The 19,071-nt window shown below is 31.5% G+C and overlaps 1 protein-coding gene across 1 annotated transcript; it reads right to left on the bottom strand.

The window, feature by feature from the left end:
• Positions 1-434: 434 nt before the first annotated feature.
• Positions 435-2,703, bottom strand: LOC145053699 (SPX domain-containing protein 1-like). The gene is made up of 3 exons (XM_079001788.1): positions 2,253-2,703; positions 1,114-1,240; positions 435-1,033 (listed from the first exon to the last, which is right to left on the bottom strand). The coding sequence occupies exons 1-3, from the start codon at positions 2,553-2,555 to the stop codon at positions 582-584; spliced, it is 882 nt and encodes a 293-aa protein (XP_078857914.1). The 5' UTR covers positions 2,556-2,703; the 3' UTR covers positions 435-581.
• Positions 2,704-19,071: the final 16,368 nt, after the last annotated feature.

The following is a 19,071-nucleotide window of genomic DNA, read 5'->3' as shown; positions in this document are numbered from 1 at the left end:
GTTTTTGGTGACAACTCTTTTTCTTATTAGAATTATTTGCTAACTACAAACTCTATACATGATACATCCCATCCTTACTTCATTGCTCGCTATGATTATAAACTTAATGCTATCTTCGTTGGCTTATTTCCCATCAATTACATTTTAATTTCAAAAATATATTTGCAAACATAATATAAAATTAAGAGATAAATAGCAATCTAATTTCATCCTACGACCATTTCATAATATTAGATTACATGTGCAAACATAATATATGCCCTACTTTAAGGTAAAAGATTGTGATATTTTATATAATTATATTGCAAGATGAGATGCAAGTACAAAATTGCCCTTCATATGGAATACCTATGGCTATAATCATCAACTTGCATTCGAACGTGATAAACAACGATAGTTTTCAAGGGTAGAAAAGGAAAAGACTAAACAAAAGATACAAAATTTCTATTGTTAAATATCATTATCTATTATATTTTACAACCATAGTTGTTAGCATCTAAACACAAATCACAATTGGGACATTAAAAGGTAAAACATGTAAAAAACACATTCCATGTTCAAAACAACAAACAATATTATCTTTATTTTGCTAGTTGCTCATGAAAAGGAACTTTACTCCAAGTTTCATCTATCCCACTAACTTGCAAAGGCGGCAACGAAAACACACTGACCGTAGAACTTTTACTGCGAATTTCCTTTAACGCCCTCAAAGCCGAAATTGTACTCTTTGTGTACAAACTTTTCATGTATTCAAGCTCAGCAAGCTCTTTAGCTTTCAACGGCCCTTCACTGGCCGCAACACTAGTGGTAGGCTCATCGCTACCACCAGTGTTGCCATCGCCAGTTCCATCAATAGATGGAACTGGCGATTCGATTAGTGGGAAGTGGCGGTCGAGCATCGCCTCACATTCCTTCACTAGCTTGTAAAGCAAGTCGGTTGTGAAAAATGGTTGTTGCAGGACTTTTTGAATGAAAGGTAAACGTAAGAGTGCGCCTGTTCTTTTATCGTACTTTTTCAGTATCTTGACTATTCCTGTATGAAATAGTACAGGATTTAACTTTAATATCTTTAAAGCTATGTTATTGAATTGTGTATTTAAGTACAAAAAGTACCTGTGTAGTTAAGTGCGCTATAGTTTTCTAATAAAACCATTTCTCCGTGAAAATCGACTATTTCTTTTCGGATTTTGATCATCTCTTCGTGTGAATCTTGGGATTTCATTAAACTATCTTGTAATTCCTGTGTTAGGAAAAATAAATAAATAAAAGGTTGACTTGAAATGATGTTTTTGACTTATGATATTGACTCTTGTGTATCATATCCACCACTTCAGAGGACTGAAGGGTTGTTTTTTTGTGGTTGAGAATATAAAGAATAAAAGAATATTTTAAAAAGGACAAAAACCACTCTCAAGTGTTAAGTGAAGTTCCCTTTTGAGACTGTGTAATGGGAGATTTATAATATTCCATCAGTCATTTTACTATCACTTAGATATTCTTCACTACAATAAGAAAGTCTTGATATTCGATAACAATAATATTAATTCTTGATAAGATAAGAATGGACAAATGCAATTTTAATATTCCAAGAAACTGGAAAGGTATAATTCTCTAGTGGACATTTTGATCAAGAATAGCAAGTGATATGAGATTTATGCTTATGCCAGAGAAAGTTTTGGCCTTTCTTTGTATAAACAAAAGCTGAAATTTCAAAAATTGCAACAAGTGGAAACAAATAGTAACATGAAAGATACACTTATGTAATATGAATGCAAGCAAAGTTATTACAAGTAATGTTTCTGATAGTGTGTAGTGATATAATCATACAAACACATTAAGTAAAATGATTTGTTCTTATATTGATCTGGTTTTAGACATAGATAAAATGTACACAAAGTCTATCTTTAATGTTATTTTGAAGGATGCATAGAAGCTAGAATGGAAACAAGTAAAGAGGATTTTGTTTGTTGCTAATTGTTATTGTTCTTGATAAGATCATGAATCCAAACTCTAGCATTGTCATGTTCATAGTTCATAGTTCATACAATACACTACACTACTGAGAACATACTTGCAAAAATGAGCTACTGAATCATAGAAGATGTTTAAAATATCACCGAACTAGGTTTTGAATCCGAGATTGGCAAGGCATAAAAACAACTAATTTTGGTATAAAGTATAAACACAGATTAACAAGAGCAACGTAGTCGAACAGATCTATGAGTAAGAAAAATGGAATCCAGATTCAATACCTTCAATTTGATGATATACTCTTCCTCTTTCTCGACAAAGAAGGAATTGAATTTCTCGACTTCCTGTTCCAGCAACTCAAGGAAATCAACTTCTTCGCTCGACATCTCTTCACCACCAGCAATCGAACAGTCTTCGCATGAAACCCTGGTCCTCTTAGCTGGTCTGTTGCAGTCGTCACCGGATTTGTCTTGGGGTTTAATAAGCTTCAACCGCTTTTTGAGTTCTTTGTAAGACAGGAACTTGTCTCTCCATTCGGGCAGAGTTTCCTCGATTTGATTGCTTAAGCTCTTTCCGAATTTCATGATTCTTGTTGAATGAGTCTCGATTCGTTGAAAGAAGATGATGCGGAGGAGAAGGAGGAGTACGGGAGAGGGAGGAGGAATATAAGTTGGAAGGGGAAGAATATGCGGAGGAGGGAAAAGGCATATTCTGGAGAATATTTCCAGTTTTATTCTCCGGGAACAGAGAGAAAATGACGGTGGTGGCTTCAAGTCGACGCTACTTCTTTTTTCTTCGATTATTTTTGGCTAGCTAACTAATTTTTGACAAATTAAAATAGCATAAATCATCTTCTCTAATCTTTTATAATAAATGATTTTACTTTTTCATATTTTTATTCAATTTGTTAAATGTCATTTTGTGGTTATTTTAATTTTTTTTTCTATATATCATTTTATAAGTTTTTTTTATTTTATTAAATTCCACATAATATTTTAATGTAATAATTACAATAAATATATTAATAAACGGATATTAATTTCACTAATAAACTTACATTTTCATTTCAAAATTCCAAAATTAAAGCTCGTTTGTTTATTTTCTTTATTTAAATTTAAAAGATAAAAAACATTTTTATTATGATAAATCATTGTTTTTCTTATTTTTTTATAAATTAAAAATTTTCAAATATCTTGACCTTTATATTTAACATTTTTTTAAGAAATTAATTCATGTAATATATGAGTCTCACACCTAATGTATATATTAATTGTTATGATTATTAACATATGAGTCTCACACTTAGTGTTTAACCTAATAAAAAATATATCACGACGTTATATATTTATATTTATCTTCTATTATTGTCAACAAATTCATAACTTATAACTATTATTTTTTTTTTAAAAAAAATGTTGTGAAACAAAAAATTAAACGATTTTTGATTTAATATTTCACATTTTTTTAAAATTTCTATTCGCTATTTCATATGTCCTATGTTGAACCCATTTTTTCTTCTTATTTGAAACATCAATTTTTCATGTTAAGTAAAATTTTTATTAAATTTACATATTTTATTTCAGTAAACAGTAGAGATTTGATGGATTCAAGGTGTTAAGTAATTGGATTCAAAGTGTTAGGTAATGCATTAATGTCACATGTAACACCTAGTTCCTCGTATACTTTTATTTGCCAAGTTGCCCATACAAGAATTAGGGGTTGAAATTGGGCTTGGCATGACGTGTTCACTCTTGCACGTGGAGTGTGTGCATCGTGACACATATCTCTTTAGGCGCGATGCGTCCCAACTGACAGTCGAAACCTTAATTTTTGGGCATTGAGCCATTTTTTAATAGCTCTAGCTCCTAGGGTTCCTTATTCTGTGCAATCTCCTCACTCCAGAGAGACCCTATAGAGCAAACTTTATCCTCCTTCTTTGGTGTTGTATGATTTTGGGGCATTTTGTGTGAACCTTAAAGAAGAAGCAAGGTGTTGTTGGTACATTGAAATAAGATCCATAAGAGTTCAACAGTCTCTATCTTATTTTGGACCATTGTAAGTGATAAAGTTCCAAGCTTTATGTGTTTCATTTGTATATCTGGTGTGTAGAAGTGTTTGTAGCCATTTTAACCCATCTTGCAAGATGTCCTTGGAGTTTGGGGAACTTCATATTATTGACTTGTTCGATAATTCTTGGTCATTTTGTAGAGAAAATAGTGCTTGCATGAGTTCTCTTTACCTCATGCAACAAGATATAGCCATTTTCGGGCTCACTTTAGATCTAGGGTCAGTGTTAATGATGTTAGAGGCTCGTTTATGGATAAAGTTGGAAAACTTATACATTAAGAACCCCAATTGATGGTTTCTGGAAAGTTTGGGCTTTGTGTTAAAGGATTAAAAGTTGCATAAAGGATGTTATTAAGTTGGTAGACACGACACGTTTCTTTGAGGGTTGCAACACGTCTCATAAGATCCAATCACGGCTATTTTGTCCTTTAGTGGACGCGCCATGTTCATCCTTTGGCGCGGCGCGACGATACTTTGATCGTTGATATATTTCACCTGCTGATATTAGGCAATATTTAATTACCTTTTGATTAATATTTTGGCTATTTGCATGGATAAATGGTACTTATAAGGTTAAATTATATTGTGGAGCCAAAAAGAATACATTTTGAAGAAAAAGCACTAAAAGCGTTAAAGAATTGAACTTTGGAGGATAAAGGCTTGAAAGATAAAAAATCCAGAAAAATACGTACTCACGAAGTGAGTATTAAAGACCCACGACATGAGTAAGGACTTCTATTAGATAAACATCGCGGATCAGGAGTCTGTGTTGGATACGAATAATAACTGGACTCACAATGTGAGAACTCTATTCTCACGACGTGAGTGGGGATATTTCGAAAAATATATAAGTACTTGATCCCTACGACTTTGAAGAGGTTGGCTGACTTGAGAAGGGTTCCAGGAGTCGAATTTCAAAAGAAGGAAAGCTTGGGAATTGGTTCTAATACCAAGGAAGAAGAAGAAGTTCATAATCCACTTTTTCTAGTTTGGTACATTATGATGTTTTCAATTATGACTTGGTTATGTTTGTTTGTTAGAATGAGTAGCTAAATCTAGCTGCTTCTGTTAGCTAGATGAAGCTGGAACTCATGGTTTTCTTATGGTAATTTATACTTTTCTTGTTGGTTAATGTCTTGTGTTTGATTGATTACACCTAACATTCTTAATTTGATAACTAGACTGCTTTAGATTCTTATTTTGTATAGTTAGTGATCATTAATCTGCAAGAATTTGATTACCTTGTAATTTAGTGAACATTAGATTATTAGAGCTAAGATCGAACTAATCTTAGATAAGTAATTGAATTATTGAATTTGGTTGTGCTAGAGAACTCATATTGTAACCATAATTTGTTTTTGTCAACTCAATCTTACATAGTTCCAATTCTATTTAATAATTGATTATGTGTTAAATTATGTGTGATTATACATAGCTCTACATGAATTAATTGAATATTAGTAAATTTGGAATTGAATTGCTAATAATGTCTTAATTGGTAACCAACAGAATTGTCATAATTATTATTTTAAACCATTGAGGGAAAGTGGATTCAAACTAACAGAAGTGTTTTTGTTAGTTGATCGAATAATAGTTAAGGAATTAAGTTCATCTAAACTTGCAAAATTAGATATAAAACCATTACTTTGCTAGAATCTTAGGTTAACTTAATACTAGTTAGATTAATTAATTAAAAATGTTCCTTGTGTTCGACCCCGACTTACTTAAACTACATTACAATCCGACTAGGTACACTGCCTAGGTGCATATTGGTTAGTTAGGAAATAAATTTAAAACTGTTAGGTACTTTTGTGCACATCACCTGCTTGACTTTTGGTAAAACTTTGATGGATTCAAGCATTAAATTGAGGATTGGTCTCTGTGTTGATATTATGTGGTTTGTGTTAGTTGTTTCGTGCATGGGGGACTGATTCGAGGTTGTGGTTGCTAGATTCAGGTAAGTATTCTTATTATACTATATATGTGGTAGTACTATTGGAGTACAAATGTATGCTAAACTAGTATAGTCTTTTGTATATTGATTAATAGTCATATGATATGTTCTTAAGGCTGGTATGCAATGACAACCGATCAACGAAAGGTGTTAGGTCTACAAACGATGACTGGTCGATGAAAGTCGTGAGTCTACAGGTGATGACATATCGATGATAGGCAATACGTTTACAAGTGATGATAGATCGATGATAAGTCGTGAGTCTGGTAGATCGACGAAAGGTCATGATTCATCAGGTGGTATGCATTGTATGTGTAATGGAACGTATGTTATACTGAGGAACTCACTAAGCTTTATGCTTACGTTTTAAGATTAAATGTTTTTTTTAGGTTGTTCCACATCAACTTCATTGATAGTTTCTATAACATACTTAACTGTAGGATGTTGGAAAGAAAAATTGATATTAAGTTTGTCTTCTAAATCTGTCTTCAATTTGACCAAATTTAATAAATCAAGAAAATTTATATTTGATGAAAATTCTACACTGTAGTTTTAACAAAAGACCTAATATATATATACGTTCTTCATATCTGCTATCATGCATGTAACGCCCGTGTTTCTGGGCTTGCCATTTTTAGCAATGTAATAGTCTAGGTTAACCTTTGTAACCCCAATTTGAAATAATAAAATGTATTATTTGTGAATTATTTGAATTATGTGATTTATGTGTGTATTTTCTTAATTTTTATAATTTAATGAATTAAGAATAAAATAAGCGTCAAAATTAAAAGTGTGAGATAAGCCCGATATCTTTGCATAAAGTTGTAGTGGTTGAAACAAGGATTTCGGAGATATAAGGAATGCCAAAATCCAAGTTATAACGAAGAAGTTATGCCTTGTCGAAGTTTCGCGACAGAACCGGCATGACGCCGAGTGACGTAAAATATGAATTTAAGATAGAGCGATATTTAGCCTTAACGATCTAAATGAAAGTCGTAGATTTCGTTAAACCGAGAGCGTGCATAAAAGGAACGCCCAAATCTGACTTCGTATGAGGAAGTTATGATTTTTCTAAGTTTCGACTTAGCAGTATGCAGCCCGAATACTCGATTTGAGATCGAGCGGTTTTTAGCCGAAACAATCTAAACGAGAATCGAAGATCTCGTTGTTAGTAGCGAAACGATGAAAAGATAGGCGAGAACGGACGTCGGACGAAGAAGTTATGATTTTATAACGAAGTTTTCCTGTCCGGGCCTTCTAAAAATAAATAATAAAAAATAAAGTCAAAATTAGCCGACGGAGTCTAAATGAAAGTTATAGAGTATGGTCTGACCTTCGCGTGGATATAAAGAACGTCGAAAACGGAGCTCATATGCGAAAGTGACGCAATTTAGAAGTTCGACGAGTCAATTACGCCCCGCGTAATTTGAGTACGCCCAGCGTACTCAGTCGGATGCAAGTTGTCTGACCAATACTCGAGTGCCATAGATCGACGCATGCAGTGACGTCAAAGTACGCCCTGCATAACCAAGTTACGCCCAGCGTACTGAGTACGCCTTGCGTAATTTGAGATTACGCCCCGCGTAATCCCAGACCCTCAGCCTATAAATAGAACTTGAAATCAGCCATTTTCTCTTGTTCAAACTCTTCCCTCTCTCTAAGTTTTTGCCTCGATTTGCATGCCAATCATATCCCGAAGCCCCGGTATCATTCCCGAGACCCAAAGCAAGATCCGAAGCCCCGAGGATCCCGAAGAGCGTTATTCCCGAGCCGAAGCTCTGCCCGCGAGGAGTTCGATTTTGGTGAAGATCTTCCAGATCTATCGAAGTATACTACTTCTATAAGCCGTAGTGCTGTCGGATCATCTTCTGATCAAGTGAGTGTATAGTCCCTTTTCAATACGCGATATTATACAAGTAATCGTTAAACGTATTGAAGAATATGGGATGTGAGTGTGTAGTTATTTTCATTTCAACGCAATATTATGAAGTATTTAATATAAAATACGTGCTACGTGTATATATTTTGTGGTTATATGTGTGAATGTATATTCACTCTCTTCTATCTCATAGATCTGATATATTCTCTATGAAATACGTGTTATGTGTGTATGCCTCATCTGTTATGTGGAATATGCATTGATTAAAGCATGCTATACAGGTTTTTAAACAATGTATAAAAATGTATATTTTTATCTACTAATATGTTAGGTAGAACATGGGTAGATAATTGGTGTGAAATAAAAAGATGAGAGGCCTCGGTGTTATTGGTGCTATTCTAGTCATTCAGCAGAGTATGGATGACGACCACGGACTATTCTAGACTGTCCTGTGGAACACTAGCAGGCTCATTACCTGTAGGTGTTGTGAATGACGTGTTCACCGGTGTACTCTATCCCCCACATGGTTGCCTTTAGGATACTTATTGTTGAGGAAGCCCCTCTGCAGTAATGTCCGTCCCAATGAAAATCCTGAATTAGGTTCCTTATAATAGAAGTTATTTTAGGGACGTAAAGTGAGGATAACGGGAATGGGTAATCGGGTTTATTGTAGATTGTTGAAATTAAATATAATTATTGTGGGTTGAAAACCCTATATGCTCACCAGGCTCCCAAGCCTGACCCACTCAGTTTATTTGTATTACAGGAAGTGGCGCAAGAGCTTAAGATGGGCGAATCATCAAGTTGTTTTGTTTACAAGTCTATATATGTATATATTTGTTGAACGACTTGCAATGTTATCGTTTATGCTTTATGATCTGTATCGGAACATGACATCCCGACTTTTGATTATGAAATGAAATCATATTTCTTTATGAAATGTTTTGATAAATATCTATTTTATCATGTTTTGTTTTTTTGGGAACAAATTCCGCATCTCTTTTAAAACTAAAAGGATTTACTCTGAAAATGTTTAAAAAGCATAAATGAAATTGGTCTTTTCTGGCCGAGATTTTGGGGATGTCACAGTTGGTATCAGAGCATTAGTTTAAGCGAACTAGGAATTTGTTGGATTTCTAGACTTAAACTTAGTATGCTAAGTGGAGATTGTGAGATGTGTGTCTGATAAATTTTAGACACGAGCACTAGTTTATTTTAGGAAAGTTGCCTAAAATGCTTTTATGTGCTAAATGTTATATGTTGCCATATATGATATTATTTGTTCGGATCTACGGTTTGTTGCCAACCGGATCTGAAGGTTTATGTGTTTAGGATTCTAAGTGTATGTATACGATATTAGAACTAGCATGTAATCGTTTGGAGTAATAAGGTGAAATTATTCGGTGTGTAGATCAAAAATAGTGAGAACAAGAAGCGGAGTTGGAAATGCTGTAGAAAACAGGAATCAACCACCTGTAAATCAACAAGTACCTGTTGTAGCTGATGCACCTGAGCCGATAACAATGGCTGGTGTACAAATGATGATTCAAATGATGTTGGATCGTCAGATGGAAGAAACAAGACGCCTGCTTAGGCAGAATCGTGAAGAACCGTCAATTCAAGCGGAAGAGCCCGAGGAGAATGGAGGGCATTCTGAAGGAGAAAACTTTAGTGGGATCATTGGTCAAGACGAACAACCAGTGGTTAGACGCAATAACCAGTATGGAGGAAATGATGGTCGTGGGTGCAAGTATAAGGATTTCATGGCATCCAAACCACCATGTCTATCCGGAAGCCCGACGCCGGTACAAGTTATGGACTGGGTCTCCGAAATGGAGACTATGTTTGAAAGTTGCGAATGCAGCAACAGACAGAAGACCGCTCTTGCGATCCCTTTGCTAAAATCTGGTGTGTTGAGTTGGTGGAAGCTGTTAGCTGACTCTATGCCCAAGGGAGAAGCAAGCAAAATGTCTTGGGAAGACTTTGTGGAACAACTAAAAATGCAATACTGCTCCGAGCAAGACCTTCTGGAAATCAGTAATGAGTTTCAAAATTTGAAGAAAGGGAAATTGAGCGTTACTGAATACGCTGCAAGTTTCACGGAAAAGATGAAGTTTATCCCATATTTGGTGCCTACAGAACTCTCTAAGGTCAACATCCCGACTTTTGATTATGAAATGAAATCATATTTCTTTATGAAATGTTTTGATAAATATCTATTTTATCATGTTTTGTTTTTTTGGGAACAAATTCCGCATCTCTTTTAAAACTAAAAGGATTTACTCTGAAAATGTTTAAAAAGCATAAATGAAATCGGTCTTTTCTGGCCGAGATTTTGGGGATGTCACAATGCACCATCGATACAAGCAACAACAAAATATTCTTGTAGAAAAATTAAAGTCATGTTTTTTTTTTCTGAGAAAATTTATATCAAAACATGGAAAGTTGTCTTGAAATTTATAATAAAGAGTAGATTTTATAAAATGATCATTACATTTAATCTACAGATGTAAGATTTTGCGGTATGAATAGCTGATTTAACAGTATAAATGTATAATTCGAAGTATGGATGATCGAAAAATACAACTTTTCTCATAAAATACATGATTTTTCCAAATCACATATGTAAATTGCAAATGTTATATTCCAAATCTCCGAGAAATGATTTCTTAGATCTCATCTACGATTCTGCATATGCGATATTAGAAAACACACATTTTCATAACTGAAATGTGTGTGTGTGTGTGTCTATATATATATATATATATATATATATATATATATATATATATATATATATATATATATCATATCATATCATACTATATTATAAATAAAATATTTTTTCTTTCACCACATTCATTTGAAACTCTCAACTCTTCATATTTCCATATAATATACTTAATTTATTAACTCAAATATGTTTTTAGTTATAAACATTATCATAAATGGAAGACTTCATGACTTATCAATATGATTTATTTAATTTGTTAACTTCAATATATTGTTAAATAAATAATTTATATTAATATATCAAATAAGCTTAAAAATTTAGTGTAAAATTTAAAACATGAAGTAAAATATCAAATAATGTTTTAAAAAAAATTCAATATATAGTTTTTTTAACATAGTTAAAAGGAAAATATTAAATATAATACATATAAAAGAACTTAGATCTATGAATCGAATTAACTAATAGGTGTCTAAAATAGTATTTTATAATAACTAAAATTCGATTAAGTTGTTTTTAAATTAATAATAATAATAGTTAAAAATAATTGAAACTTAGAAATTAAACCATGTTAAATTACAAACAATTATTGATAATTTAAATAATCATCATGATGAAATTAAAACACCGTCAATTTTTTGTAAATTAATAAATCATAATAGTAGTAAATTAAAATAGTTGACATATATAACTAATAGAGTAAATTACTGAAATCGTCCCTATGGTTTGCTCAAAATTACACGTTTGGTCCCTAACTTTTTTTTGTACTCAGATCGTCCCTGTGGCTTGATTTTATTGTGCTTTTCGTCCTTTTGGTTTGATCAAAATTGCACGTTTGGTCCCTAACTTTATGTATGTAAGGGACGAAAAATGCAACAAAATCAAACCACATGAACCATCCGAGTGCAAAAAAAAGTTAGGGACCAAACGTGAAATTTTGACCAAACCGTAGAGATGATTTCAGTAATTTACTCTAACTAATATTATACACACTTAAAACATGAGTAGAGACCATCAAATGATTTGATTTTAATAAGCATTATTTTATATAAACTAAATATAATAATTATTATTTTATAGTTAATGGATAGTCTACTATAAAAGGTCAATCTCTTTGAGTAGACACACAAATACCAATCAGATACAAAATTCACAAAGAAAATAAGTTTAAAGGTTTTTGTGTTGGTTTGAGGGCTCTGGACCATTTTTCAAGCCATGTTATTATGTTAAATTTTTTATTTTGTAAGTTTGTTATATACTAATTTTTTTTTCTTGGTTTAAGTATTCTTTTAAGACAATCATTGTATGTTGTGGTTTAAATTTTAATGTAAATTAGATTAGTGTCATGTTATCGACGATATGTTATGGAATATGATATAGATAAATTTTAATTAAATATTTGATATATGTATGTATGTTTGTGTTGCTTCAAAGCAATAATTAATTAAAAATCATGGATATGTCATATTATCCATATTATCCATCTAAGTCTCTTTTAAAATGCAAATTGTTTATCTTATCACTTTATATTTTAACATATGTTCAACATTTTAAGTATAATAATAAGTGTTTTTAAAAGTTTTCTTTCACTTATTAATAATAATAAGTTGTTTTAAAATTAACGAACAATAGTTATAAATAACAAGATCAAATTATAAAAATCATGGAGATGTCATATTATCAATGCAGGTCTTTTTTGAAATGCAAATTGTCAATCTTATCACTTTATTATTTAGTATATTGTTTCATATTTGAATAATAATACTAATAATAATGAGCAATAATTTTAAATGATAATTACATCAAATTATAAATTACATAACATTAGCTATAAATAATTGTATTTTAAATGAACATCATTAATGAAATTAGAAAATAATTGCATAAGTAAAAATATAAATTAATCAATCATAACAATTATCAAAAATAATACTAAATAGATAATTATATTTAATTCTATTAATGAGGAAGGTGGGTTGATGTCAATGAATATTATTGTTCAAAATACTTGACATTATATATATATATATATATATATATATATATATATATATATATATATATAAAAGTTAGTGTAAAAATATTATATCAAAGTTAATGTCAATAACATAAACATTATAAATATATATTTTTCAATATTTTAACAATATATTATTAACCTGCACCGCACAACGTGTGAGAATTCGTCTAGTATATATGTATTTGTAGATGCCATCCGATAAATCTTCACCTATATATGAGAAAATGCATTCGATTTTTCCCTTAAATGATAAACCTTTTTTCGTAGATATCATGTCGCCATTTCGCAAATGTCATCTTTAAAATTGGTTATTTGATAATTTTTAATTAAATTTTGGAAAAGGTTAATGACATTAATATGGTTTAGCTATATTATTAAATACATTTCCCCTATTATTAACAAAAAGATATTAACTTTTTTTATTTGAGTATTTTACTTATTTTGTCTTGTTAATTAATGATGTATAAAATTATCATTCATGTCTATTAAGTTTTGCAAGAAAAAAGTGGTAGGTTTACTATATAATAATAATATATGATTAAATATTTAAAATACTTCTTGATAAAAGATAAGACTGATAAATCACAACACATTTGATAAATCAAGAAAAGTCTCTCAAGTCATCCTAACTCTACATGTCCCATATGAAATCATATTAATTTTGATCCGATCTCGTGTTGGTTTAATTATCCAACTCCTATTTTGCCCCATCTATTTGAAACATATTGTGATTGTCAAATAGAGTGATGAAATTGAATTCACACTAGGGTTAATGTCATAAAAACCCTCAAGTTTTCAGGGTTTTGTCGGTTTTGCCCAAAGTTGAATTTTATGTCCGCTTTTACCCTAACATTTTCTAAAAAATGTTCGGTTTTACCCTTTTACCGGTGATAACAGGTTACCATTATATTAATTTCGCAAAAAAAGTTTACAGTTTTTTTACGTTTACCCTTAAGTTTATAATTTTTTAACACTTTTACCCTATATATATATTTTTTTCATATTATACGTATTCAAGCAGAAAAATCATATTTATAAAAGAAAAAAATTTAATTAAATATTGTATTTATATTTTTTTAATGTTAATTCTTTATATATATATATATATATATATATATATATATATATATATATATATATATATTTACGAAGACGACGTGTGCATCGATTCAGTTGCTAAGGCTTCTGTCCTTGCCGTTTGTTCTAGCACTTCAAGTAAGAGCATTACAGAGAGTGTCCATGGGGTCGTTGTCAAAAAGGGTTGATTAGGGTTACAGTTTTAAAAGACGATGGGTGGAGAAAACTAAGTCAATTGTTACCTTAATTATAGTATATTATCTGTGGAAAATAATTATCAAATTATCTATTTACCCTTATTTATTTATTTAATTATTTATTTTTATTTTAAATTTTGATTGGCCCACATTTATGCATACGATAACACAATACTTAGTTTAAACAAATGAACCTAGCTCTCTCTCTCTCTCTCTCTCTCTATATATATATATATATATATATATATATATATATATATATATATATATGTGTGTGTGTGTGTGTGTGAGTGTGTGTGTGTGTGTGTGAGTTTTTTTCTTGGATAAACCATTTAAGATGTAAAAAAAAATTAATATGTTTTTAGAACCACAAATACATATTTTTATGTATTTAAAAATATACATATCAATAAAAAAACATGTTCATTCATAAACATGTTTATATAAGTATATACATATATTTTTAGAAGTAAATATGTATTTTGATATATGTTTTTTTAAAGTATAAATATATTTTTAGAAGTATAGATACATATTAATATATAAAATTGTAAAAATATGTATTTATACTTCTAAAAATTATATCTATAAAGCACATATTTATAATTCTAAAAATATTATTTATCTTTTTAAATGGTATAACCATGCAAAAACACAAATACACAAACAAACAAACAAATATATATATATATATATATATATATATATATATATATATATATATAACATTAAAAAATATAAATACAATATGTAATTAAATATTTTTTTCGTATATAAATACGATTTTTTTGCATGAATATGTATATTATGAAAAAAAATAAACTTACGGTAAAAGTGTAAAAAAAATTATAAACTTAAGGGTAAAAACGCAAAAAAAAAATGATGAACTTAAGGGTTTTTTTTGCGAATTTAATATAATGGTAACCTGGAAAACCTGTTATCACCGGTAAAAGGGTAAAACCGAATATTTTTTCGAAAATGTTTGGGTAAAAACGAAAATAAATTTCAACTTTTGGCAAAACCGACATAACCCTAAAAATTTGAAGAATTTTATAACATTAACCCTTCACACTATAATAAAAATTTAACCAAATGAATATAATATCTCGATGGAAGAGTATATTACGAAAGATGCTTTTCTGGTGACAAATTTTCAAAGTGAGTTGGCTTTTAAAAAGCATCCAAAGAAAAAGGGAGATAAGGGCATATTCTAAGGCTTGGTTCTTTTGTGCTCTTTGCTTAGCTCACATATTAACATCTACACTACCCGATAGCGACTTGTTCAAATTTGTTTTTGTTTGAAACTTTCTTTTTTCAATTGCTTGTTTTTTAAAGAAAAAAAAAACTAACAACATTACGATTTTAAACAAATCTTAATGTCCGATTTACGTTTAATATATTCATAATGATAACAAAGCTCACCACCATGGGGTTTTAAAGAAAATCTGTCTACTTTATTTTTTCCAATTTCTTATTTGTTTGTGTCATCTTCACCAATACTTGTAGCTCAACGTGTCTTCTATATTAACTTTTAAGAAAAGCACTTCTATCCATTTCATATTTTATTCACTTGTTGCTACTAAAAGAGCTGAATAAAATAAAATATTACGATGATATAAAAAATTAAATGGTATGAAAACCAGGGTACGATCAAATCTATAAACAATTAATAGGATTTAAACCGTAGATGTATTTAAATTCGCAAACCCCGGGTTTAATCCAATTAGAGTACGAATAACCAACAAATAAAATCATAGGATGTTTTAGGTATATTGATGAGTAGGGTTCATTTGGTGGTGTAGGATGTGAAAATCGGGATTTATTGTCACTATATGTATCCACATAAGCATATCCAAACATATGTTAGACTTTCGGTTAATGAAAACAACTTCACATTTCTTGGATACTTGTGAATTGTGATCATCAACCTCAAAGAAATGGAGCCGCCAAGTGTAGGAGGGAGGGGAGATAATAGGCCATGTGATGTTGCTTTCTTATTCTGAGTTTTTCACAAAATTGACCATGCTTTGATCATATTTCTAGGTAATCATCAAAATCTCACTTATCCATAAACAATCACAATCCATGTGAAACAAGGTTCATTAACTTGTAAATACATGTTTACCAAGTGAATTTTCTAGATTGTTTCGTGAGCGGAATTTACTCTTTGCATAATTAGTATTACATATAATCGGTTGTAACAAGGCTTGTGAAAGCTATCGCTAATGATTTGCGATATTCATATTATAAGTACATATATACGATGAGACGAGGGAGAATAAAACCCACTACAACAACATCATATATTCTCGTAACATTCATAAATGATGTCTTTTGATGAAGACAACAAAGATGAAGACGGTGATATAATATTTAATATGGATTACATCAAAGGAGGTTTATAAATAATCTTCAATTTTGTACTGTTTCTTTGTATTAACAGATACCATGTATATTGCATTTTATATTGTATTTTATATTTGGTTGTGATCTCTTCCTAGAATAAAGGGATACCGGTTTATTGTATTTATACTCAATTGGATTTAATGGCAAAGAAGGGGAAATATGTTTTGTATTATGATATTTAGCTTATTGAAGTTATAAAGTTCCTACCTTGATGATTCATCTCTTAGTTCTAGATAGTTAGGGGTTTTGGGTTATTTTGGTCCCTTAAGGTGTTCCTTATGCATAAAAATGGTGTCTTGATGGTTTAAGCTCAACCATGCAAGGGTTGAGGGTTGTTTCATGAAGTTAGTATGTTAAAAGCCAAGATTTGACCTTTTTAAGCCATGCAAAAGCATAAATTTTGCAACTTTATGGCTTAATACATTTTAAGGAGATTAGATTTGAAGTTGGACGTTAGGTCTTAAAGAATTAAGACCTTAAAAGTAAACCATGGCCAACCAAGGAGTACGTTGTACGCTAAGCATACGCACCTGAAATCTCAACCCTTGCAAAGCACTCGAGTACGACGAGCGTACTAATTATACGCTTAGTGTATGTCACACCCCCGAACCAGACGGCGGAAACGTCCGGGGGCTGTCGTGACTCAATTGAATACCATAACATTGAATATATGAAACATAACAACATTCGTCACCATGCATTAATATAGTACAACCAGTAGAATTTACATGAAGTATATTGTTTAAACATTACATTCCCAAAAATAAATTGTTCGATTCGTACATCAATACACTGCAAGCCATCACTGAATATGATTTCCTTTGGTTCACTGGTTCCCTGAGAATACAAGTATTTTGAAAAACGTCAACATATGAAATGTTGGTGAGTTCATAAGTAGTGTTTGAAATCCAATGTTTGTATTGTTTGAAAACCACCAGAAAATCCGATATTTTCTGAAAAGAAAAAGCTTTTGAAAACGTTTGTGAAGATCCATATGTATGCTTGTTTGTTTCTATACTTGTAAAAAAAATTGTTCATTGAAGTTGTATGCATTTCAAATTTGTATGTATTGAAAACCCTAGGAAAACCCGATGTTTTCCTAATTCCTTGAATTACATGAAGTTACATTGAAACCATTGCATAGCGTATAGTGTCAGTCCCAGGCGACGTTGGATTATTTTGAGCATGATTAGTTGCTACAAACACGCATTACACAAACGACCAGTTTATAGCTATACTAACGATCCCGTAGGCGTCGTCCGTACTAATCACGTTATCCAACTGCCCTGACTATGTGTAGTCCCACATCCGAAGAGAAAGAGGACACGAAGACCTCTATGACTCTATTAACCGGTTGGGGATAAAATGTGTACGAGGGGTCCCCGACCCGCCTCGCAAAAAATGTAGACTTTACTAGCAATACCAAAGGACCCTTGGGGACCAGTAGTATACAAGCCATTGAAAGACCCTCTACGTTGTGCCAAGTCGGTGAAACCCAACACTTCGTAGAAAAAAAATGTCTTCGGGCCTTAAGATCAGGTCGTTGGGCTAGCTAGGCCCAACAAACAAGATTTTACACTTTTGGGGCCCAAAGATGGTGCGTAGACGTCTGTGCACACTCGCATGTAAATTGAGTTCCCAAACGTTATTTGTATGTATCGTAGTGTCGCCATGTTAGTAGTTTCGGATTTTCATTGGTTCGAGACCGAACCAATTCGTTTTACAACGATTTTGGTATTGTAGTGTATTGTATTTCGTCGATAGTCGCGGTACCATTGTTTAATCAAATTGCATGTATTGAATTAGCCTTGAAAGTTTTCTGTTTCAACCCCTCATTGTTTGTAAAATTTACTTTTTCACCCCCTTTAATTGAATACTTTCCGGTTTGGTCCTTAAATCAATTTTCTTGACATTTTAACACCAAAAATTATTGAAATTAATATTTTTCAGCATATTTTTCATAGAAAACAGTTTAAGTCCCTGAAAATGCAATTTTCTCGGTTATAACCCTTCTTTTTCGCAACTTTGACAATTTTCGCCCAAATTGTAAGATTTTTGCAATTTTGGTCCTTTTTAAATTTAAAAGCATTTTAAACCTCTGAAAAGGACTTGGAACAATTATAGTCCACTGTTTTACAGAAAAATACAGTTTTGACCCTCCAAAACAGGAAATCTCGCATAATGGGCCTCATTGGGCCGAAAATGTCATTTTTAGCCCATTAAGCTTGAAATTTATGTTTTTAATCCTCTAAATGAGTAAATTTCCAGAAATTGTTTTATTGAAACTGTTTTGGCACACCTCATCCATCAGAATTCGTGGTATGTCAATTTGGGCCCTTAATTTTGTATTTTTCACATTTTAGGCCCAAAATTTGTGTTTTTAGCCCAAAGAAAATTGTTACTAACTACTTAGCTATTTTTCTTGAAACACTTTGTATGTAGAAATATATTTGATGCTAAAATCATTTAACATAAGATATATCTCGGTTTTGAGGGGTTTTATGGCTAGATCCAACATTATAACACACAAAAGCATACATGTAAGCATGGAAATCATACAAGGCATACAAAACACATATAGATCAACACTTTCACTTGTATTCCCCCCCCCCCCCCCCCCCCACAAAACTCATAAAAACAGAAAATAGGGGGTATGAAGCTCACCTTGGGTGTGGGGGCTCGGTTTTGCAAAGAAAATGGAAGGAAAATGAAGTGATTTTCGGCCTTAGCACCCTTCCTTGGTAGATCTCGAGTTTGGTGACTTCTAAG

The sequence above is a fragment of the Lactuca serriola genome, chromosome 5 (genome assembly GCF_051521515.1).
Source record: "Lactuca serriola cultivar US96UC23 chromosome 5, Lser_US96UC23_V15, whole genome shotgun sequence".
Taxonomy (NCBI): Eukaryota; Viridiplantae; Streptophyta; class Magnoliopsida; order Asterales; family Asteraceae; genus Lactuca; species Lactuca serriola.
This window is presented reverse-complemented; position numbering and strand designations above follow the sequence as displayed.

Coding starts and splice junctions, on each gene's coding strand:
- LOC145053699 (XM_079001788.1), bottom strand. CDS start 2,555: ATGAAATTCGGAAAGAGCTTAAGCAATCAAATCGAGGAAACTCTGCCC. Junction 1,241..2,252: donor AGTATATCATCAAATTGAAG/GTATTGAATCTG, acceptor TTCCTAACACAG/GAATTACAAGATAGTTTAAT. Junction 1,034..1,113: donor TAGCGCACTTAACTACACAG/GTACTTTTTGTA, acceptor TATTTCATACAG/GAATAGTCAAGATACTGAAA.